The sequence below is a fragment of the Mus musculus genome, chromosome 11 (assembly GCF_000001635.26).
Source record: "Mus musculus strain C57BL/6J chromosome 11, GRCm38.p6 C57BL/6J".
Lineage (NCBI taxonomy): Eukaryota > Metazoa > Chordata > Mammalia > Rodentia > Muridae > Mus > Mus musculus.
In genome coordinates this window covers 61054998-61078256 of record NC_000077.6, presented here as the reverse complement: position 1 = coordinate 61078256, position 23259 = coordinate 61054998, and the positions used below count along the sequence as shown (strand labels likewise).

General features: G+C 50.7%; 1 protein-coding gene across 4 annotated transcripts in view; it reads right to left on the bottom strand.

Moving 5' to 3' along the window:
• Positions 1-4987: 4987 nt before the first annotated feature.
• The window catches only part of Kcnj12 (potassium inwardly-rectifying channel, subfamily J, member 12), a 50706-nt gene continuing 32434 nt past the window's right edge, over positions 4988-23259 (bottom strand). The window contains exons 1-3 of one of the 4 annotated variants that reach the window (NM_010603.6): positions 12280-12453; positions 11307-11591; positions 4990-9129 (exon numbers count right to left, since the gene is read on the bottom strand). In NM_010603.6, coding sequence (NP_034733.4) covers positions 7790-9129; positions 11307-11556 — 1590 coding nt within the window. In that variant the 5' untranslated portion in view covers positions 11557-11591; positions 12280-12453 and the 3' untranslated portion in view covers positions 4990-7789. Of the gene's footprint in view, positions 9130-11306; positions 15504-23259 lie in introns of those variants that run through there. The other 3 variants (XM_030245606.1, XM_006532318.4, NM_001267593.1) reach the window with 3 other exon arrangements.

The window sequence follows — 23259 nt, the reverse complement described above, 5'->3', positions numbered from 1 at the left end:
GAAAGAAAGAAAGAAAGAAAGAAAGAAAGGAAGAAAGAAAGGAAGGAAGGAAGAAAACAAAAGAGAAAAAGAAAGAAAAAGAAAAAGAAAGAGAAAGAGAAAGAGAAAAAAGGGAAAGAGAAAGAGAAAGGAAGAAATGGGGTCCAGGACATTTTTAAAGCACTCAGCAGTGAGTTCCTAAACTGGATCTAGCATTTACGATGCAGCCTGCTCCCCTGTACCTCCAGAGACAGCTTCACTCCCTGCCCGCATCCTGGGTGCTCACCTCCCATCCAGCTAAGAGCAGTTCACCTCCTAGTGGTTCTTTTGTATCTGTTACTGGGCTCCTTCTAAGTAAAGGGAGCTTGCTCTTCAGAGTGCTGAGGCCCAGCAAAAACATACGTTCCTGCTCAAGGAAGATGACATTCTAGAGCAGGCAAAGCAACTGTGCTGTGTGAAGGGCTGAAGAGAGTGGCGGGGATGAAGTCTGGGCCCCGCATGATCCACATGGCATCCTGTGTCCTACATCGTATTGATGGAGGCTCATGTAGCGCCCTCAAGAACCTGAGTGGTCTTTGTGGTGTCTTGTGTGGCATCTATGGAGTCCTTTGGGGGCCCTCTGGGCTCTTTGTGACCTGCCCAAGCAATCTTGCTTCCCTTTACTTTCCTATAGCTTTTGTTTGTGCAGAGTTTGTCCCAGGAACCCCCTTCCCATGCATCTTGTAAACATCAGCTCAGACCTCAGAGGAATTGTCACTTCCCTGAAGAGGCCTACCTTGGTTCCTCTAGCTAGTTAGACCTCCCGGTTTGTGCCCCAACACCCTAACCTTGGATCACACTACTGCACTGCTCTGGGCTGTGCTCTGGCCATGGCCCCTTCTCAAAGGAGCACCCGCCCTCAGTTACCCTTCTCGGGAAACTCACCTTCAGTGGACAGGATCCACCATGCTCAGAAACAGAACTCTTGGGGTAGCTATAGCCAGAGGCTGTCCCTGAAAGTTACAAACCCCAGTGCCCTCGGAGGCGGGACTGCTCCTGCTGGCCTCTGTACTCTAGAGCAGCCGTGAAGCTGGACTGCTGCTGGCTGCTGCCGCCCGCCACCACTCCTCACCTAGTGCCTTCCCTCTATACTATGTTGCTCTTTCTTTTCCTTGGACGGTACTCCATTAATCAGAATCCTCACTTCTAGGGGAATTGGACCAGGACCCTAACTCAGCATCTACCTCCTCAACCTCATGAGTGGAAATCGCTGGACAGCAAAGGCTGAGCCTGGCTGAGTTCCCGGGAGAGAGTGGCAGCTCACAAACACTTGTAGGAAGGATGGCTTCTCTCCTTGTATGGAAAGAGTGACAGGTAGACTAGCGGACAGAGCCACAGCCTGGGTTTCTGAATTCTCACCAGCCTAGAACGAGCCCTTCCTGCATTCTCTAAGAAGGAGAATAGGTCAAGAGAGAGCACAGGGGCTTCCTAAGTCCAAATTCCACCTAGCACAAAGCCCGCCCACTCCATGCCAACTCAGCCCTGGGATCCCACCTCGGGCAAGGCCCTTCCCTTCAATAGGTGGCTGATGGCCAGGCTTTGTCTAGGTTGGGACACAAGAGGGGCTGCAGAGCCCTCTCTATAGATGGGAAGCCTGCAGGCCTCATGCTCCATCCATTCGCATACACATAGAGGTATATATACTGTACCCACTTCTGGCCCTAGGGACTCAAGAAGACCAAGAGATGAATGCTCACCCTGACCAACTTAATAGCCCTAGGGCAGACAATGAACAAGCCCAGGCATTAGAGGGATTAACAGCCTCTGAAGCCATTGAGGATGCACCCCACTTCCTGGTCTCTACTTTAGGACCCTTGTCCCACTTCCCCAGTAGCTCTAGAAAGAGAAACATCAACTTTGACACCTTTTAGGGTTTAAATTTACCATACAAAAAGGTGGACATATTTGGATTTTATTGAGGCCCATTAAGGCAAAACTACTTCCTCCTGATCAAAATAATAGAATCTAAGCCCTACCTCTGGCCTAGTAGAGACCAGGCAATGTAAGCCTCTCCAAATATTATGTTCTACAGTCTTCTCCCTCGGGAGCCAATCCAGATGGGCTTGTCAACCACCTGGGCAGGAGTCCACCCAGCCCCACCCCAGGAAATCTGATTCACCTGAAGACACCTAAGGGCAGAGGCCGACTAATTACCCCCTTAATGAGATCATGTTCGGGTCCTTCCCAGAAGCCCCTCCCTTAGAGTAAACTCGGAGCTCTTCCGTCCTGAAGTGCTGTGGAACCCGCTCACCTTTTAGAGTTATTCAGAAAACTGTAACTTTTATTCTTCCTTCTTTTCTATCTCTTTCTTTCGGATACTGGGCCAAAACCCGGGTGTGCTTTTTCTGACACTCAGGGCTTTCTCTGGGAAGCCTTTCCCCAGCCTCTTTCCCAGCATGCATCCGTGCCACTGTTGCTGGCCGACCTCTGTCTGCTACTGAATATGCTACCCTCAAGCTAGCTCACAGGGCACGGCTTTTTATCTTGCCCTCCTCCAGCTTCCTTCTCCTGGAAACTTCTGGAATCTACAGCTTGCCCAACCTGCTGCTATTCTCTCAAATGCTAAAAAGTCATCCTCAAGATACCTTCTGAGTCACTTTCGAGACTAAGAAAACGCTAAAGAAGGGGCGTTCCAGTCCCCCCCTTACACAGTAACACAGATAAGGATGGCATGGCTAGAGAGGGAGACCCAGCTGTCTATCTTATCTGCTCAGGAACAGGAGGAGGACCTTCATTCATTGGCCAAGATGAGAGAAGGGGGCCAGCCAAGGCACTGACTGCCAACCCTGACAACCCGAACTGTCCTGATGGAAGAAGGAGAGAACTGACTCTCAAGTTGTCCTTTGACCTAGACACACACACACACACACACACACACACACACACACACACACAATTAATTATGTAATTTTAAAATGCTTTAAAAGGAAGTCAGAAAAAGAAGCTATTCATGCAAAGGTCTAAAAATCTAAAGAGAGGTAGGAAGCCTGGGGCAGGTGGGCAGGAAAAGGAGGAGGGGAAACTGAACAGGGGAAGGAAGCAGGGCTCACACAGGACCAGGTAGCAAGGATCAATTGAGACTTTACACTCGGCGGGGCAGGAAGTTGGGAGGAGACCGTATTGGGACTGGATGGACGGTGTATTACTGTGGAATAGGGTGTGTCCTTGGAATTCCCATCACTGCTCAGAAATAAGTGGAAGACTCTAATGTGCCTTCCCATGCTAAGGAAACACCCAGGCACAGTTTTCTCAAGTCCCAGGGTCTCCGCCACAGTAAACAGGGTGATTCCAGGGCAGAGAGCTCACCAGGCTGTACCTCAGCTGACAAGGACTTTGGCTACTGCCCTTGCCAGCAGTAGGCAGAGTGTGGAGTGTCTTGGGTTGATTGCCCTAACATGGAGATGGCTTGGGCCTGAGGCTTAGCTAGATCCCATCTCAAATAACTGCTTTCCAATGATCTTGTTCAAGTTCTAATCCTCTTGAAACACTTTCCTCTAACACAGAGAACTGATGCCTTCTGATTGGTCTGCCAGGGCATGGCTAATATCAACAGACTTCCAGGCAATACACTTCAATTTAGTGGGCACTCTGTCCCCAGTCATGACCAAGTGCCAGCTACTTCTGTTCATCCCGTCTGAATACAAATCCCAAGGTGACCTATTTTACTCCTGAGAGGGCAGGAAAGTGACTTGTCCCTTGACCACTCAGGTACAGCTGTTGTACTTGCCCTCAAGTCTACAGAGCACAGGGTCCAGAGCCCCAGGCTAAACCAAAGTACTTAATGCTAAGTGATGGTTCTTTCACGATCTTTGTAAGCTGGCCATTAGCAGTCTCACTGATGGTGAGCCTGCAGGTGGATGAGTCCCCTGGCAGTCAAGTGGCCTGAATCTGACCTAAGGCCCTTTAGGACATCAGCACAGCCAGGAGAAAGAATGCTAAGAAACTGCAAGCTCAAGGGGACCCAAAATGTGAGCAGTGTGTAGCAGCCAGGACCAACCCACAGGCAGGGCCTAGACCTGCTGGTCAGTACTGTAGGGGAGGCTTGTGTACAAAGAGTAAGGTCACAACATTCTGGCCCCAACTGGCTTAGATTCTGGTGGAAGGGTCCCAGCAGAACTCCAGGGCTCAGGGCCTTACCAGACAGAGTGAGCAGCTCCAGAGCCCGGTCCACCCCACTCCAGACCCTGCTGTAGGGAAGTACAGCTGAAATTCCCCTAGACCACTATCCCAGGGGCTAGAGAGCACATCTCTCCTCTGCACATCTGGAATCCTGTACATCTGCAGAAGGCAGGGCCTCAGAGTCCTGTGCTGAGGCAGAGGATTCGAGATCTATCCACTCTCTGAAGCAGTTTGGACAAAGGAAGAGGTTCCCTCTGCACAGGCTTTGGCCATGGAGATCCCAGAGTCTGAACCTTAGGAACAATGGAAGCAATTTCCAGAAAACAAACTGATAACTGGTCCCACCAACAGCCTTTGCCTCAGCTCCAACCCCACCCTGCCATGTTGTGTCATCAGTTTGACTTGTGCTGGGGAAGGGCTTCTTTTTAGCCCCCAGCCCTTCTCTTCCCCTCTTGAAGAGGAAACAAAGTTGCCCATCTCAGGGCCAGGCTTCCTGTATCCGAAGGAGCTCTGGGAGTGCCCTGGGCTTGCCTATGGGAATGGATGATGCTTGGTGCTTCTGTGTGGAAGGAAAGACAGCAAGGCAGGAAGAGCCCAAGAATGAGGCGGAGGCAGTATGTGGAGCGGTGGGGAGTGTCCATGGAAAAGACTGAATGACTGCCCTGGGGTCTGAGAGAGGCCATGCTCCTGTTCTCAGTGCTGCTGCCACCATGTCCTTCTCTGCCCCTGAGGACAAGCCCCAGGGAGCCCTGTACATGGTCCAGCTGCAGGGGCCCCAGGAAGTGTAAGTGCTCCGCAGGCGGGAGAGGCAGGCAGAGGCCAGTGAGACGCACATCTCAACACAGTAGCATTCAAAGAGATCAAAATGCATTTAATGTGGTCTAGTCTTGTTGCCTACATCTTTAGATACCACTATTATTGAAAATAACATGAAAATTCTCCAGTTTCACCGTTTAAAATAGATTTAACATTCTATGACCTCACATAGGGCAGACACCCATACAAGGGCCTCCCTATGGTGTGTTCTTCTGCCCCCAGGCCCTCGGCTGGACAAGGACCAGGTGCACAGCACCAGATGGGCTCAGGGCAGCTGCTTCATCCTGTGCAGCTCTCTCTCTCTCTCTCTCTCTCTCTCTCTCTCTCTCTCTCTCTCTCTCTCCACACAGCACCCAAGCCACTGACATTCACATACACACACCCTGGGACCTCCACACCCTCACACATGTTCACACACACACACACACACACACACACACACACACACACACACACACACACACGCCCCCATGGCCTCCGACAGGGTCTGCTGCAGAGGCTTACTTACCACCAGACTCCTCAGACTGATGCACACTGCGTCGTACAGCCTGCATAACCAGGGCAGGGCAGGGACTCAAGTCGGACTGATCATGTCTGTGGCCAGCATCCAGCCTGACCAGTTCAGGTTGGTGAGCATGAAACCCACCTTACCCAAATTTAAAAAAAAAAAAAAAAAACAAGCACACACATACCTGTGGTCAGACATAGACTACCTGTATATAAACACCTGTGTATACCATATACCTGCATACCAAGTTTCCCACACAGGGAGACGATCGTGTGAGCACGTCTGCACATGCGTGCACACACACCCTGGTTTTCCTTCTCACACACTTCCCAGGGGCCAAGCTTTCCTGCCTGGCACAGGCACACGGCTCCCCCCTCAGTGGCTTCCTCCATTGGGTGCACTAAAGGGGGCGGCTAGTTTGGTCTTTAGCACAAGCAATAAATAAATACAGGGAAAAAGGGGAAAAGAGGGCAGGAGAATTTGAAAATACAGCATCTGCCTGCCTTTGGCAGAGATGAAAGGCAGTTTGAGCTGCTCTCCAGCAGGGCCCAGGGACTGGACCATTCTGGCAGGGAGGAGGATGGGGCTGGCTAGAGTTTTGAATGCTTCAGGCCACTGAGATGAGCCGGGAGCAGGAGCCCCTAGACCCTGCTCTGGATACAGGCCCACCTACTCAGAAAGAATGACAGGTGCCCCGGCTCCCACAGTGGCACCCAGTGGCCAGGACCCACCCTCTGCCCTTCCCTAGACTCGACAACTAGATAGAGAGGTGAGTGGCAGGTAAGCACACCCAGGCTGAATGCACCCTTAGGCCCCAAGGCCAAGGCTAGAACAGTCAGTGAGATTTGGGGGCAGAGGTCTGGCCAGGACCACAGAGGAGCCCATGCCTCTGCAGCGGGTCCTAGGGGAATCTCCTAGATTAGAAATTAGCATGGAATCTGAAGCAAGGTGCCTGGGAGCCAGCCTATCTCAGGTCTCCCTGACGGGGCACGACAGGAAGACTCCACGGCTTGGGCCTCAGGAAGGAAAAGTTCCACCATAGGTCCTTGAAGGCTAAACAGGAATTCTTTGTTTTATGACATTTCTCTGGTCTATCTCTATGGTGGCAGGGGGCTGGTGCGGGATAGGGGTGGGGGTGGGGGTGTTTCTCTTCTCCCCTAGACTCTGCCTTCCAGCAGGAGATGACTGGCTGGGACCAGCAGGGCTTCATCATCCTGCCCCAGCAGTGTGGGACAAAAGCAGGCAGGGTCATGGCTATGAGCAAGCAGCCTCTGCAATCTCAGAAGGGCCTGGGGAGCTTCATGAGTGGACTTAGGGCAGTAGGGAAAGATTAAACAAGTCTGAGAAAACCAGAAATGACGGAAGCCAGACAACCAGAGTCTCTAAGGCACAACTCAAGCTGTGAGTCCAGCGGGGGACGTGGGGCTGACCCACTTCCTGGGGATGTGGGACCCAGACCCCATACTAATTTCCTGAGTGTCCTTTTCTAAGAAGCACCCACTCTGGTGTTTCCTATGCCCCCTCGCTGCAAGGGGTGGAGACCTGGGACTAAATAGGAAGGGAAGCACAACAGGGAGTACGGAGTGGGGGTGGGGGAAGGGGTGTCTAAACCCAGCCCTGAGGCAGCTGAGGTACAACAACATCAAACAGAAGAGCAAGCCAGATTCACCCTAGTGGGCCCCACCCCCAAGAGACATCCAGACACTTTATTAGAATCGTTAACATGGTCACAAGCAGCCTGATTCATCCTTAAGCATGACAACTCGCTTAAGGCCCTGGCCCACGTGAGGGAGAAAACAGACCTCTGAGAACCCTCAGGGTTCTCCGTCCAGCTGCTTGCCTGGCAGCGCTGAGTAGAATTCCAACTGTCCCCACACCAGGAATTTTAAAAATTGAACCACCTGTTAATGTTTTCTTGTGTTTTGTGGGGTGGGTTTTTTTTTTGATTGTTTGTTTGTTTGTTTTTGTTTGTAAACAGTCTTGCCCAAGTTAAAAACCAATGAAGTGTACATACACAGCCTCCTCCCACCGGGGCTGGGACCTGCACCTAAGGCCTCCAGCAGAGTCCCTAACTCCTGAGCAACCCTACCCCAAGAAGTCACCTCCTTGCCCATGGGTATACATCAGCCTCCGAGGCCGTGAGCCAGTCATTTTGGCCATCCACGCTCCCGCCAACTTTCCCAAGCTACTGCGAAAAAACATGAAAAAGACTAAGATGCTACTGAGTCTGTGACCCGAGGCTTTCGGCCTGCTCTGCTCAAACGCAGGCCCCCAAGGGACATGGGACCTATTGTGGTCAGGGTGGTGCTGCATCTAAGCCAAGGGCATTCAAATCTCCGACTCCCGTCTGTAGGGCCGTTCAAGGGCAGCGCTGCTGGCCTGCAGTCTGTCAAAGTCATGCTCGGGCTGAGGGCTGCGGCCATCCCGGTCGGTAGCCACCTCGTCCTCCTCATCTCTGCTCAGGAAGGCCAGCTCGTTCTCATAGCAGAAAGAGTTGGCGCTGGGCAGGAGGAACTTGTTCTCCACCAGGTCCTTGGCGCTGCAGCGGGGTGTAGATGGCACCTCGTAGGTCTTGTGGAAGTGTGAATAGTCAATCTTGTACTGGTTCTTCTCTTCGAAGAGCACTGGCTCAAAGCGGTGGCCCCACAGGATCTCGTTAGCCAGGTAGGAACTGCGAGCCTGTGTGGTCATGGCTGTGGCCTCTACCATGCCCTCCAGGATGACCACAATCTCAAAGTCGTCTGTCTCAAGGTCCTGACGGCTAATGCCAAACAGTGGGCTGGCCTCATCAATCTCGTGCAAGATGGTGATGGGTGATACCAGGAAGATACGGTCTAGGCCCTTGTCAAAGCCGACATCGATGTCAATCTGGTCCAGTGGGATGTACTCACCCTCCTCTGTGACCCTGGGCTTGATGAGCTGGGCCCGCACATGGGCCTCCACGATGTGACTCTTACGCAGGTTGCCCACGCGCCACATGAGGCAGAGCTTGCCGTCACGCAGAGCCACCACGGCATTATGGCTGAAAAGCAGAGTCTGTGCGCGCTTCTTGGGCCGTGCCATCTTGGCCATGATGGCACCAATCATGAAGGAGTCAATGATGCAGCCCACAATGGACTGCGCCACCACCATGAAGACAGCCACCGGGCACTCTTCAGTCACACAGCGTAGCCCGTAGCCAATGGTGGTCTGTGTCTCAATGGAGAAGAGAAAGGCTGCCATGAAGCCGTGGACCTGCAGCACACAGGGTGTACGGCCACGGCCCTCGGCTGGCTCCAGGTCCCCGTGGGCGACAGCAATGACCCAGAAGATGATGCCAAACAACAACCAGGAGGCAAGAAAGGCCAGAGAGAAGATGAGCAGCATGTAGCGCCAGCGGATGTCCACACACGTGGTAAACATGTCAGCCAGGTAGCGTTGTGACTTCTCGTCCATGTTGGCGAATTCAATGTTGCACTGACCGTTCTTCTTGACGAAGCGGTTGCGGCACCGGCGCCGTGTATGCACCTTGCCATTGCCAAAACCGTTGGCGCCTGACATGGTAACCAGGTGCAGCCCGTCCTCCTCTGATGATACGATGCTGTAGGGGTTGGCCCGACTGGCTGCGGTCATCCCGGGGTCTGGTGGACCCTGGCCTGCCCCCAGGCTGACTCCAGGCGGGGGCACTTCTGCAAAAGAAAGGAGAATAGGTCTGTCTGGGCAGGCATCCAGGGCCGTGACAGTAACTGACAGACACAGCCTCCGTTTAGTCACCACAGCTCCCCCGTCTTCCCTCCCACTTGAAGCCTGCTTCTCAATCCACCTTCACAGTTTGGAAAACAGTCTCCCTGAGCTCCCAGAAGCTCCAGCCAGAAACCTTGGCTTCCTCTCAGCTCTTCTAGCTCCTGTACCAAAGGGCCTTGCTTTCACTATTTATTCATATTTCCCTTACCCTCATAGCCCAAACCCTGGTCACCTCCAGCCTGACCAAGGCAGGGGCCGTCTCACCAGCTCAATTCATCTGCCTTCCTCCCAGTCCCCTGTGACAGGCACCAGAAGCCTGAAAGGCACCAAGTTAAATTCCACCCCTCTTCTACTTACAGTCAGTGACCCCAGGAGCAGCAAGGTCTGTACAGGCAGGCCAGGCAGGCCCACGGCCTGTTGCCCAGCCGAACACACACACACACACCCCACACACATATGCTCTCCCCTCCACACCCCCTCACACTCTCCCCAGTCCACCCCTGCTATCTACACACACACCTCTCACACTCCCTCGCCCCCCCACACCTGCTACACACACACACACACACACACATACACACACACACATACACACACACACGCTACACCCCTGACTCTCTCACACACACAGTCTCCACACACACACCCTCCCACAGCCACGCTGCTGTGCATCAGGCTCTGCTCTCATGATGTCACCACAGGCCTCCTCATGCCCTAGAAGTAACACACACATAATCCTGACCCACACACTGCACACTCCAACACAGACCCTCAAGTGGAATAGCAATAGCAACAATCATAACAGCTGTGACACTGGTCAGCTCCCTCACATCAAGCCATTTATGTCACCCACTGCCCTATCCCAGGTCTAAGCAGGTCTGCCAGGCTCCAGGCCTCGGTATGTCTGACATTCCGTGTTCATTCTGCTCGTCCTCTAGAAGCCCAGAGCACCCACTAAGCGCCCGTAGGCTACACTCGTATCATTTCTATCATGGGGTCATATGATATAAAAGGTAGCCCTAGGGTAGACACCCAGATTGAATCTCTTAAGGTTGCCCTAACTTCAGAACAGACATCTTCTCCCATCTCTGCTGTGGACCACAGGACCACAGCCCCCACACATGTTACTTGCTTCCATGACCACTTTTGACCTCCTACAGGGAATACCATAACTCCAGGCCAGCCTAGCACACAGTCCTCTCAGAGAAGGCCTGAGGAATGGTGCAATGGCCAGAACAAACCCATTTCTCAGGCCCAGGCTTTGCACACTCGCCATTGCTCCACAAGGGCTGGTGCTAAGCTAAACCAGGGATCACAGCATGCCTAGCCCCGTAGACTCGAGCCTGTCTCAGCTGGGCTGAGCTGAAAGTGAGCATGCACTGATGTAGCAGAACACTGATGATCTGAACATGCGTTATCTTCCCATCACAGGGGTGCCATACACCCCAAGACCTACCCAATGACTCATCAATTTAGAGCCCAGTAAAGCTCGAAGCCCTCGATCACCTGACGTCACTAGGAAGACAGAGATCCCAGAAGAAGCCAGGGCACCTGGGGCAGGCCAGATAATATCAAACCTTCCTGCCCTTGGACCCTTGAGGAGCTCTGCCCCATTTTTTCAGAGCTCAGAACAGGAAGACACTTGCCCACTGCCTATAAGCAGAGATAACAATGCTGGAATTCAAGCCCATCTGGACAGCACAATCCCTGGCCACATCTACATCAGAGGTTCAGAGGGACATGGCCTGCAGACTCTGCCACCGACAGAGGCATGGGTGGAGACCAGTAGACCAGACAGCTCAGGAAGGATTCCCAGGGTCTATGTCATGAGCCATAGTGCTACTGCCTGGCAGACACAGACACAGCTATGAAGCTTGAGAGCCACAGAAAGAGTTCGTCAGGCATGGGGCAAAACAGCCAAGAGCCTCAAGACATCCTTTAACGGCCAAGGAGGGTTTTTAAAGGGTAAAGGTACTCCCAACCAAGACATACGGGTTCCAACAGGAGAGTCGAGATCTAACCCTCATGTCTAATGCAAGGTATCCTACCACGGAACCTCAGGCCCTACAGGGCCACCTGTCCTCACTTTCTCTCCTACAGCTGTTTCCGTCGATCACCTCACCATGGGCTTGTTTAGCTGAGGCTTGGGGCTGTAATGGTGGATGCTGTTTCTGTCTAGGCCAGGAGGCAGAGGGTTGACGGGGCTGGGGAACCCGGGGAGCATTCTGAGAAGACATCTCAGCCCCGGGTTCCTGAGCCTTCCAGGGGAAGGTGGCCAAGGTTGGGGTACTCAGACGCCGGGGGGAAGCTGCCAGATCCCAGGAGCCAGGCTTGTGTGGCCTAGAGGCCTTGAGGGACGTCCAGCGGGTCATGGTGGCTCTGGCTCGAGCTATGAGCAGCAGCTGGCCTGCAGGGAACAGAATCACAAGAATCAAAGACTGGGGATCCCAGTCTAGAACCCTGCTCCAGGAAAGCAGCCTTGCTTCTGGCTAACCCGTGTGCTGCAGCCATTCCTAGAACCACCTAGGCATTGTCACAGATCCGAGAACGCCCACTTCTGTTGATATTCCACCCACACCAGAGAAAATCAACTCGAAGTTTACACCCGATCCACACCTTGAGCCAAGAGAATATGCATGAGATACAGAAGCAGACAGAGCCCTAGGGCGTGGAAGCCCCTCACTTGGGGTGTGATGAAGACAGACCCGAAAGGAAGACCCAGAAGCAGAAACTAGCATCACAATCAGGCCTAGTGTCAGAAGGAGACCCACACACAAAGGCTTGTGCAAGAAGGTGCTAAAAGATCTCCAAGAACCAGAGGCAGAGTCTCAGCCAGGGGCTGGCAGGCTGGCAAGCTGTTGATCAATGGTTTGTGCAGAGACTTGGGAAGAAAAGGAATGAGGATTTGTTTCATTTGAAGAGGTCTAAGTAAGAAAAGAGTCCAGCACCCCTTTTTCATAGGTGGGGAAGCTGAGGCTAAAGGAGAAAGCAATGCTTAAGCCAACAGCAAGAACCATGTTAGCAAGGCCCAGGCTGGCCCGTGGGAGCTCTGGGCATTGCCAGGAGGGAACAGGTAACTCCGTGGAGTACAGTACCTGAACTAGACAAGGAGAGTCGCAACTGGATGGCACTCAAAACAAATCCAGGCACAGTGGGCACAGACTCCACAGGAAGAAATGACCTGTCCTGGACCTACAGACAGATCAGCTTCTTGTCCTGGCATCTGCAGGCACAGCCCCTCAGCATCCAGTAAGCCTGGAGCACTGGCTGGGGCCAGGACGGGAGCTTTGAGCAAAAAGAGCTGCCACCTAACCTAGGGTGGAGCCTGGGAGTCACTGGGAGGTACCTCCGGATGGAGCAGGACATCCCATGCCAGTCTCCAAGACTCTGGGCACCTCAGGTTTCGCTAATATCCGGGAGGAACTGGGACAAGGCTTGGGCCCATATTTCTAAATGTCAGCAAGATGCTGACTGTGAAGATGTGGGCCCTAGAAGAGGAACACCAGGTGAACCATCTCCCTTAGGCTCCTCCAGAGTGAGGAAAGGGTCAAAATCTATCTACCCTATCTGCTGCTACCTGACAGGTGCTCGTCTGAAAGTCTCCCATGCTCACTGATTTAATCCCCGTAATGACCATGACGGTTAACCCCCTTTTCCAGGGAGGAAACTGAAGCTCAGGGGATTGAGTCACTTGTCAAGGGCCACACAGGGCTAGGGAGTGGAGTTTCTGTTCTGGAGAGCCTAGATGAAAACAACATCAATTACCTCAGGCCCTGAGGGCAGACTCGGTGACACCAAATTCCCATACCAGTTCTCCAGACCCCACAATCCCATTTGGTAATAAAACATACAATACAAACTGCCCCCAAGTTGGCAGACAACAGCAGAATTTTAAGGGACAGGGTATGTCTAATCAAGCTCCCACATCAAAAGACTCCTTGGAGGTCGCATGTAGAGAGAAGGCAAACATGGGATTGGCTGGGGCCTTTTCCTTCCATGGGTGCCTGTGGCCATTTTCAATAATCAACCACAGAGCTTTTGCCCACTGTACCCGGAGCAGCTAATGTAGTCCCTACCTATCTGTCTTAGCACGAGAGGCTCCCTGCTGCCTTCATCACAAGGGAAATGAGAAACCAGGCAGGCAGGAGGAGACACAATGTTCTCGCTTGTACCAGGTCCTGCCCAGAAGGTAAACCTGTGGTAGCAGGCAACAGAAAGGGTCACTTACAGAGATGGCCTGGCCCGAGCTAGGGCCACAAAGACCAGTAAGGAGGTTCATCTGGTTGGTAAGAGCTCAGTATGGGTGTTCAGGGAATGAGAAGTAATCGGGTCAGCTGACATTTCCTTCTTTAGATCTGAGAAGGTGATTCCCTGGCCCTTTTTCCAAGCCAGATTTCCTGGTCAAATCTTCAGACAACCTTTTCCCCGATCCCCTGTAAACATTCAAGATCAGTGCACACACTGGACTTCTGTTTCAAGGCCTGTGCTAGGCTTGAGGGAGATAGGCAAGGGGGTGGGTGGGTGAGTGCTGCTCTCCCTTCCCCTAGCCCTCACCACTCCGAGAGTCCTTGCCCTGATTCTAGCAGCCACATCAATGTCTCTTTGCCTAAAACGCTCTCTGGTCGTTAGACCACACTCTGCCCAGGCACGGGGCAGGCTGGGACCCAAAACCACTGAGGGTAAGTGGGTAAATGGCTCCACTCCCCACTCCAGGCATGGGAAGCACATGTTCCATGTGTCACCTTGGCTGGACCCTCAGCTGGGAATCCCCAACCAGTTAGTTCCCAGCTTGTTCTAGCTCCAGTCACCTGCCTGCCCTGAGCAGCAACCCTATCAATAGCATATCCTCCCATCCCCCCTCTATCTGTTCCTTCTCTGCCTCGCCCTCCATGCTCACTCCCCTCTGGGATTTCCTCAGCTTGACTCCCATGAAGCTTTCTGTGCTGGTAACTTGTCTCTTGCCCTCTCCTCTAGTGTCTCTCTTCCGCAAAGCCTCTGTGAGCCCCAATTTCCATTCCCTCCGGGATGCTCGCACCAGCAAAGAAGAAAATACAGAACCTCTTCCCCAAGGTGTGCCTCAGCCTCTCTCCTCTCCCACCCATTCTATGAAGACCTGGATTCTCTTGTCCCAGTTTCTACCCATTAGGGCCAGAAGCTGCCTGTACATTCCTAGAGTTGCTCTCAACCTAACGCCACCTCCCATCAGCCTCCGAGGCCAGAGAGGCTAGTGTGGGCCCTGACACAGAGAACCTGAGAAATGTTCTTGCTCAAGATGCAAAGGCAAAGGCGAAAGCAAAAGCTCAGACTGGAAGGATGAGGAGGGATAGAGCCATGAATGAGGAGACAGATATATGCACAAGTGGGTGGTCAAGCAGATGGAGGGATAAACTGGGCTGACAAATGTGTGGGCGTCTGGAGAGGAGTGACCAGATACTGGGTGGTTTGGTGGGTGGCTGGATGGCTGAGCAGATGAATGGATAAAGGAAGTGAGTAATGAATGAAAGGGCTGGGCAGCTAACAAATTAGAGCGGATGATGAGATCGATGGGTGTTCTGGTGGTCAGATGAATGGACGGATGGGTGTGTGGGTGGGGTGAGGTGGGGAGGGTCTGCGGGGTGAGGGGTAGAAATCAGGTGAGCGTGGGAGGTGGGGGTGAGAGGATGCATGTCAGACAGACAGGGTATCTGGGGCTACTGGATGGATACCAACAGCTGGCTAAGTAGGGACACCATCGAGGAGTGAGAGGAGGCACCATCAAGCATCCATCCATGGATGGTGAGCTGTCCAAGTACGCATCAGGACCTCGACCACACCTGGAGCTGTCTCTAGGGCCGAGCTGCAGCTGCTGTCTTCATGAATAACCAAGCAGCTGCAGCTAGCGCTTGATCCCATCTGGGAGGGATGGGGCCTCCAGTTGCTCCTAGACCTACAGTAAGCTGAGCAGAGTTACTGTAGATGCTGATACTCTCCTCAGATGGCCCAGAAGTCATAACTCTCACCCTAGATGCCTTCACAGCACGGCAGCTCAAACCAGGACACCAGGACACCACCACTGGAACAGGGCAGAACAAGAAAACCTCCCCTGATGATGGAGAGAGCCATGGCGCACACCAGGCCCGGGTAGGCACCTCATACACATCATCTTTCAGAATCCTCAAGGTGGAGCACAAGGCTGGGGAATGGCTACCCTTCCCTTTTCAGAGAAACGGCAATGTCTCCAGGGTCATGAAGAGGCTTGGGGTGCTAGGCTTGCGTTCAAGCCACTCCTGCCAGGCTTCCCCAATGCCACCCCCAGGCAGCTGTGGAGAGTGTGATGGATGGTATTTCCGTGGTCGGTGTGTGGGCGAGTGAATGAATGAGTACAGGGGGCGGGGTTGGATGAGTGGCACAGATGAACAGATAGGAAAGTGAATCGGAGCACAGGGACCATTTCAAAGGGGGCAGACAGGAGCTTGCCTAGGTGCACACCCACCCTACAGTGTCCAGAATCCGTTTTCCATCTGTCAAAGGGACCCCTGTCTGCCAACCTATCTGCCAAGTGGGCCTGGGGAGAAGATGATGCAAAGGGCTCTGAGAGCCTCTGAGGCCAGGACCTTGAGATGTTGTCACCTTCTCCACCTCCCAGGCAGAGTTCACGGGGGACGCCCAAGTCTGCTTTGTCACACTGGCTTTTCTGGCTGGGATTGAAGAAATGATTGGTGAGTCACCCCCACATTCTAAGCCTCTGGGGCAAGCGACAATGGTAGTTTTGGAGACACAGAGTTATAGTCTAATCGGGGGATCTTTCACTTACAAGCCATGTGGCCCTGGGGGTCACTTCCCCTGTCTATAAGCTTCTCCACCTTCAATGATGCCTTACACCCAGTGTCTGCCTCTTGGCCCTTCTAGCCTAAGAAACCAAGACTCAGGAGGCTGGAACAAATGTCACACAACTGGGAATGTCCATGGCAGAGACATCCTACCTGTGAACTGTGAGTGAGTCCAAACTGTGCTTGGATCTATGAGCTCTGCTCATTACAGCCCAGCCTTGAAGGACAGTTCCTCCCCCTGGACATAACAGGAAATTAAGACTATGGGGTTTGGCCGTATCCCAGTTACCCACATCAGAACTCTATATGGAGGAGATGACTGCCACAGGACAATAGAAGCTAAAGAAGGTTCTGGAGAAGAGTCAGGGCTGAGAACTGTGGATAGTTTGTTCTCCCCACTTCCTGTTGGTCACCTGGCTGGTCCCAGGTTCTCTCAAGCTGACTCCCTACTAGGGCTTGCCCCAGACTCACAATTCCAGTTCTCCTGATTGTTCCTCTCTATATAAGGAAACCGAGGCTTGTTACAAAGAAGTGTATTGCCGAGGTCACCAAACCAGGGGGTGGTGGCCTCAGATTTATGGAAACATTGTCCAGGGCCCCTACCTCACCCTACCCTGCAGCAGCTAAAGCAACCTACCAATAAACTGGCCCCTCAGTTCACCAGGAATGCATCCCCAGGAGCAGTCACCATCCCAGATTAGAAAGCTGGGAGTACAGAGCAAGGTTCTCTAGATTTGAGGGTTGGGCCCCAAACAGTTGCCAGCCAGTGAGGGCAAGGCTCAGCTGGCCCAGGCCTCTTGTCATGCTAAGCCAGTCTCCAGCCAATATTCCCATGGAACTAAGCATGCCACCAGGAAGTGAGAGTCAGGCACAAGGCGGGGAACAGGGCCTGGCCCAGCTAGGAGTAAACGGGAGCATGATAGGCAAACTGTGATCTGGAGGGGCCCTTCCCTGACTTCAGACTCCACACACCTCAGCAAGTATCATGTGATAAACAGAATCCTAGCTCCCACTCTTGGCACGCAGTGGCCGCATGGCATGTAAGGGTCCTCGCCAGTGTTGAAGAGAGTTGGCTCAGATGTGACACCCCAGATGTGTCCCCACCTGGACAGCTGAGAACAGAAAGGAGGTCCCAGGTACTTGTCTGGATATCCCTTAAAAGACACCCAGCATCTCCCCAGGGTAGACTCAGCCCTCTTGCTCCCCACTGCCAAGGTATCTGAGCCCCAGAGAGTACCCCGCAAGCTCTGACTAGATAAGCCTAGAGATGAGTGGGACACTAACCCCAACGACTGGCTGTGCTGGGTGGCCTGGAGGAGTGAACAGTACTCTGTGAGCCTGAGGTTGAAGCCAGGGCTCTGTTGTGGCCCCACCAGGGTAGACAACGGGCACCAGATGCCAGGGAATGTTTCTAGGATATTTTTATCTTGAGAACATCCTTTGGGGATGGAGGGGGGACAGAGTGTCCTTGGCTCCAGGCCCCTGGGAGCATCAAAGGACAGGGACTTCTGAGTACCCTCTGCCAGGATAGTAACAATTACAAGGCCTCATCCTAGGGTAAGGGACACCTGGCCAGTATTTGGATGTTGTGGGCCTCTGGTTTCTATTCCAGCTTGCCGTGTCTCCCAAGGAGGCAGGTCTCTGCCCCTGCTGCTGTTCCACCTTTTCTGGGCCTGATCAATGCCAGCTCAGAACTGGTCACTTAAGGAAGACAGGGTGGACCTCAGATTTCATTGGATGGCTTACCAACAAGGAAGAAGGCCAGGCAGCTAGATAAGAGCCAACCAGAGTCCTGGGAGCCTGGAGGGGTGGGGGTGAGGGTAATCTGGGCTATGGTGGAGAACTCAGAGCATCCCAGAAGTGCATGGGCACACGGACCATCCAGACTGAGATGGCAAAATAGCAGCAAGGGTGGGGGTGCAAGGGATGCCTGTGACCCTCAGAGTCCCCATGATCTGGAAGCAGAATCCAGCTCTGCTGCCCACTGTGGGCCTTGGCAAGCTCTTCCACCTCTGAACTTCCATGAGCCTGCCAGCAAAGCCAGGGGCTTTCTGACCCAGCATCTCAGCACACTACAGAACCTGGGGCTGAGAAAGTCTGAAGGAGCACACTGTTGCCATCCTAATTGCAGGGACGGTGAATATGCATGGAGAGTTCCAAAGAAAATGGGCTCCGCTCCAAGGTTACACTAATAGATGAAAGAGACGGAGGCCAGAGAAGCCTGCATGCCACACTGACAAGCTTGGGCTCCATCCCAAGAGATATGCAGATCTCCAGAGCCACGATAGAACCTGAACGTTTTAACAGTTTCAGCCAAGTCGACTGAATGTCTGCCCCTTCCTGTGTAGCCTTGGGCAAGGCACATCACTTCTCTGAACTCAGTTTTCATACCTCCGGAACAAGACTAATAATAGCACCAGTCTCATGGGGCTGGGACCGGCTCTCAGTGAGTCAGCCCATGGGGATTGCCTACAGGAAAATCTGCCCAGTCTCTCTGCCCATCACAGACCAGAAAGCTCACGGGCCCCTGTAGGGCACAGGCCAACCCCTACCACAGGAAGGAGGATCAGATGGCCGGATGGGTATGAACCCCAAGCGAGGGGCCCAAGGGACAAAGGCCTGCCAAAGTCTAACTTACTTGGTGTCTCTTTTCAACTAATCTAAGTCTCCGACATTTCCTGAGCACCTAGTATGGGAACAGAGGAGCAAGGACTTTAGAGAGAGAGGAAGCCTGAAGAATTTGCCAACATAAAAATGTTTATTGACTGGGCAGCAATGGCGCATGACTTTAACCCCAGCCACTGGAGGAGCAGCGGAGGAGGGCAGAGGCAGGCAAATATCTGAGTTCAAGGCCAGCCTAGTCTACAGAATGAGTTCCAGGACAGCCAGGGCTACACAGAGAAACCCTGTCTCCAAACACCCCCCACCACCACCACCAAAAAAAAAAAAAAAAAAAATGTTCAACAGAGCTGGAGAAATGGTTCAGCAGTTAAGAGGATTTCAAGTTCAAGTTCAATTTTCAGCACCTATGTTGGGTGGCTCACAATCTCCAGCTCCAGGGGATTCATAACATACATACACACATACATACATACCCACATACCCACACACACATACATAACATACAAACACACATACACACACATACACAACATACAAACACACACACATACACACATACATACATACCCACATACCCACATACACACACACACATACATAACATACAAACACACACACATACATACACATACACACAAACAAACACACATACACATACATAACATACAAACACACATACACACACACACATACACAACATACACACACATACAAACAAACACACACACTAAAAATAATTATAAATAAATCTTCATAAACTTTTGTGGTGCCGCTTACCAAACCTATCGTACTAAGAAAAAAAGCAAATGATAACTATCCATTAACTGCTGGGTGGATAAGGAAGATGCGTATAAACACAGTGGAATATTACTCAGCTGTAAAGAAAGATGAGGGACTTACAGGAAGTTCCATGTGTGGCATTCTCTTCACGAGATGGTACAGGCCCAGGAAGGGACCAGATCTGACTGAGGACAAGGTCATAGATACACAGGGAATTCCGTGGCTCAGTGAAAGCTGCAGACCCAAGCAGGAGGCCTGAGCTAACACAGGACAAGACCTGACCCTCAGAGGGGGGCTGGTGACAGAATCTCTGACCCTAAACACCAGACTTGCAGAAGGAAATGGCACCTGAACCCTACTGTGACTTTAGCCATCTCCTGAACATTGCAAATGCCAGCACAGAAAGAAAAGGGGAGACTTGCATTCATACAAAATACAGGAGAGAAAAAGAACTCAACCAACAAACTAACAGATGAGCCAGCCCCAGGACAGAACTCACAGAACGTAAGAAAACAGAGACAAGACACCTCTCTCAGAGATCACTAAGCCCACAGTGAGGACTCCGAATAAGAAAAACCTGGAAGAACTTCCAGTCAAAGAATTTTTAAAAATAATTATAATTATAATGCAACAACCCAACGAGTGTATTCCAGGAGAACAAATGCAAAGGGCTGGATGAAAGAAGGAAGTCAATCCAAGATATAAAAATCAAATTCAATAGAGAGATAGAATCACTGAAGAAAAAAAAAACGAAATTATGTCAGAAATGAAAACTCAATAAGCCAAATTAAAAGCTGAGGAGCGAGCCTCAGCAGCAGAGTGGATCACAGGAAACGGAACACCAAGGCTGCAAGAGAAGAGGGAGGACTGAACCATTTGTAAAGATCTCTGATAAAAAAAGAAAAACACAGACAGAATACGAGAGGCCTCTGGGACGCCCTGAGAAGATCAAATCTTCCAGTGATGGGCATAGTGGAAGACATCAGCACTAAAGGTATAGAAAATATTGTCAATAAAGCCAAAGAAGAAAATTTCCCAAGTAGAGGTGCCAGCCAGGTTCCAAGAAGCCTTCTGGACAACAAAGGGTTGGGATGGGAAAAGAAGCTCCCCCACGCCATATTATGACTAACACTAAAGATAAAGACAAGTGGAAGGTATTGAAAGCTGCATGAGAGACGGGTCACTCATGAAGGCACGCCCATTGGGATAATTCCTGATTATTTTGGAAATAGTAAGACCAGAGGAGCCTTGAAGGGTGTACTAGATGCTTTGAAAGACCACAACTGCCAATCTATACTATAAATTATAGCCAGAACACATACCTGTTAAAATTAAGAAATTAAAACATTCCATAATAAAGCCAGATTTAAGGAATTTATTTTCTCTAAGTCAGTACTGCCGAGGCCACTGGAAGGAAAACTTTAGTCTGAAAAGAAGGATAAACACGTCCAAAAGGCTACGGAGAATAAATAAACAGAGCTAGGACATGTGATCAAAGATCTAAGAAAACACCACAAAAGGGCAGGAATTAGTCCTTTCCATAATAACTCTCAGTAGTAATGGTCTCAATTCCCCAGTAAAAAGACACAGGCGGTGGTGGAGGATGCCTTTAATCCCATCACTCAGGAGGCAAAGGCCAGGAGATCTCTGAGTTTGAGGCCAATCTGGTCTACAGAGTGAGTTCCGGGACAGCACAGAGAAATCCTTTCTCAAAACACCGTCCCTTGGAGCTGGAGAGGTGGCTCAGCACCGACTGTTCTTCCAGAGGTCCAGTTCAATTCCCAGAAACCACATGGTGACTCACAACCATTTGTAATGGGGTCCAATATCCTCTTCTGCTGTGTCCAAAGACATACTCACATACATAAAATAAATAAACTCTTAAATAAAAAGACACCCTCCCTCCCCGAAAAAGACACAGACTAGCAGACTGAATTAGAAAATGTGACCCATCTCTTTTCTGCCTCCAAGAAACATACCTCACCACCAAAGATAGAGCCTTGGGGTAAAAGGGTGGGAAAAAGGAATTCCAGGGCTGGAGAGATGGCTCAGTGGTTAAGAGCACTGACTGCTCTTCCGAAGGTCCTGAGTTCAAATCCCAGCAACCACATAGTGGCTCACAACCATCTGTAATGAGATCTGATGCCCTCTTCTGGTGTCTGAAGATTGCAACAGTGTACTCACATATAATAAATAAATCTTTAAAAAAAGAAAAAAAGAAAAAGGAATTCCAAACAAATGGAACTAGAAACAAGAAAGCATGACCACCCTAATATCTGACAAACAGATTTCAAACCAACATAGTCGGAGGAGATAAAGAGGAACACTTCACACTCACCGGGGAACAACCCATCAAGAAGACATTTCAATCACACACACACACACACACACACACACACACACACACACACACACCAAATACAGGTGCATCCAGTTTCATAAAACAAACATAAAGCCATAAACTAACCCCAACACTGTGGCTGTGGGTGACTTTAATACCCCACTTTTATCAGCTGGCAGGTCATCCAGAGAAAAACTAAGCAGAGGAACACTGACATTCAATGACATCACAGATCTAACAGATATGGATGTACCATTCCACGCAAGCAATTAAAAGCATACATTCTGGGCTGGTGAGCCGGCTCAGTGGGGAGGAGCATTGACTGCTCTTCTGAAGGTCCTGAGTTCAAATCCCAGCAACCACATGGTGGCTCACAACCATCCGTAATGAGATCTGATGCCCTCTTCTGGTGTGTCTGAAGACAGCTACAGTGTACTTACATGTAATAAATAAATCTTTTTTTAAAAAGTATACATTCTTCTTAATAGCCCATGGGGTCTTCTTTGAAACTGACCACAAATTAGAACACAAAGCAAGTCCCCAATCCAAGAAGACTGAGATGACATCTGTATCCTAAACCTGACCGCAATGGGTTAAAGCTAGGTGTCACTGGCAAGCACATGAACTTGTGGAAGCTGAAGAGCACACCAGAGAATGATGGACAGGTCACTGGAGAAATCAAGAAGAAAATCATAGATTCCTAGAATAGAATGAAAATGAAAACACAGAGTATCAAAATCTCCAGGATGTTCTCAGGAAGTCAGTCTTAGGAGGAGGGTTTTTAGTTAGCAATGTGTGCTACATCAAAAATTGGAAAGATCTCAAATACATTAATATTCCATCTTAAGGCCTTGGAAAAGCAAGAGTAAACCAAACCCCTAACACTAGGTGAGAAAAATTAACAACATCAGAACAGAAATTCACAAATTCATTAAACAAAGAATTAGCAAATTGAAGACTAAGGGCTTTCAGAAGACGCAGTAAAAGTCCCAGCACCCACATGGGACAGTTGATTTCATGAACCCCAAGAAGACCTGAGCCCCTTTATTGGCCTCCATGGCTACCCACACAGATGTGCACAGACATACACACAGACTTATAAATAAATAAGAAGGATACATTTTTTAAAACAGTTGATGAAACAGCAGCTGGTTCTTTGAGAAAATAAACAAATTGACACATCCTTAGCCAAATTAACCAAGAGGAGTAAAAAAAAATATCCAAATTAATAACATTAAAGATTACAATAAACATCAATGAAATTAAGAGAATCATGAAGATGTACTTAAAAATGTATATTCTGCCGAATTGGAAAACTTTTAGAAATGGATTCGTTTCTAGATGCATCTGACATACCAAAATTAAACCAAGATGAAGTAAATAATCTAAATGGAACTATAACCAGCAACGTGATTAAGGCAGAATAAAAAGTCTTCCAACTAAAAGAAGCCCAGAGACAGATGGAGTCACTGCAAAACCCTACCAGAACTCTAAATAAGACCTAATAGCAATACTGCTCAAAT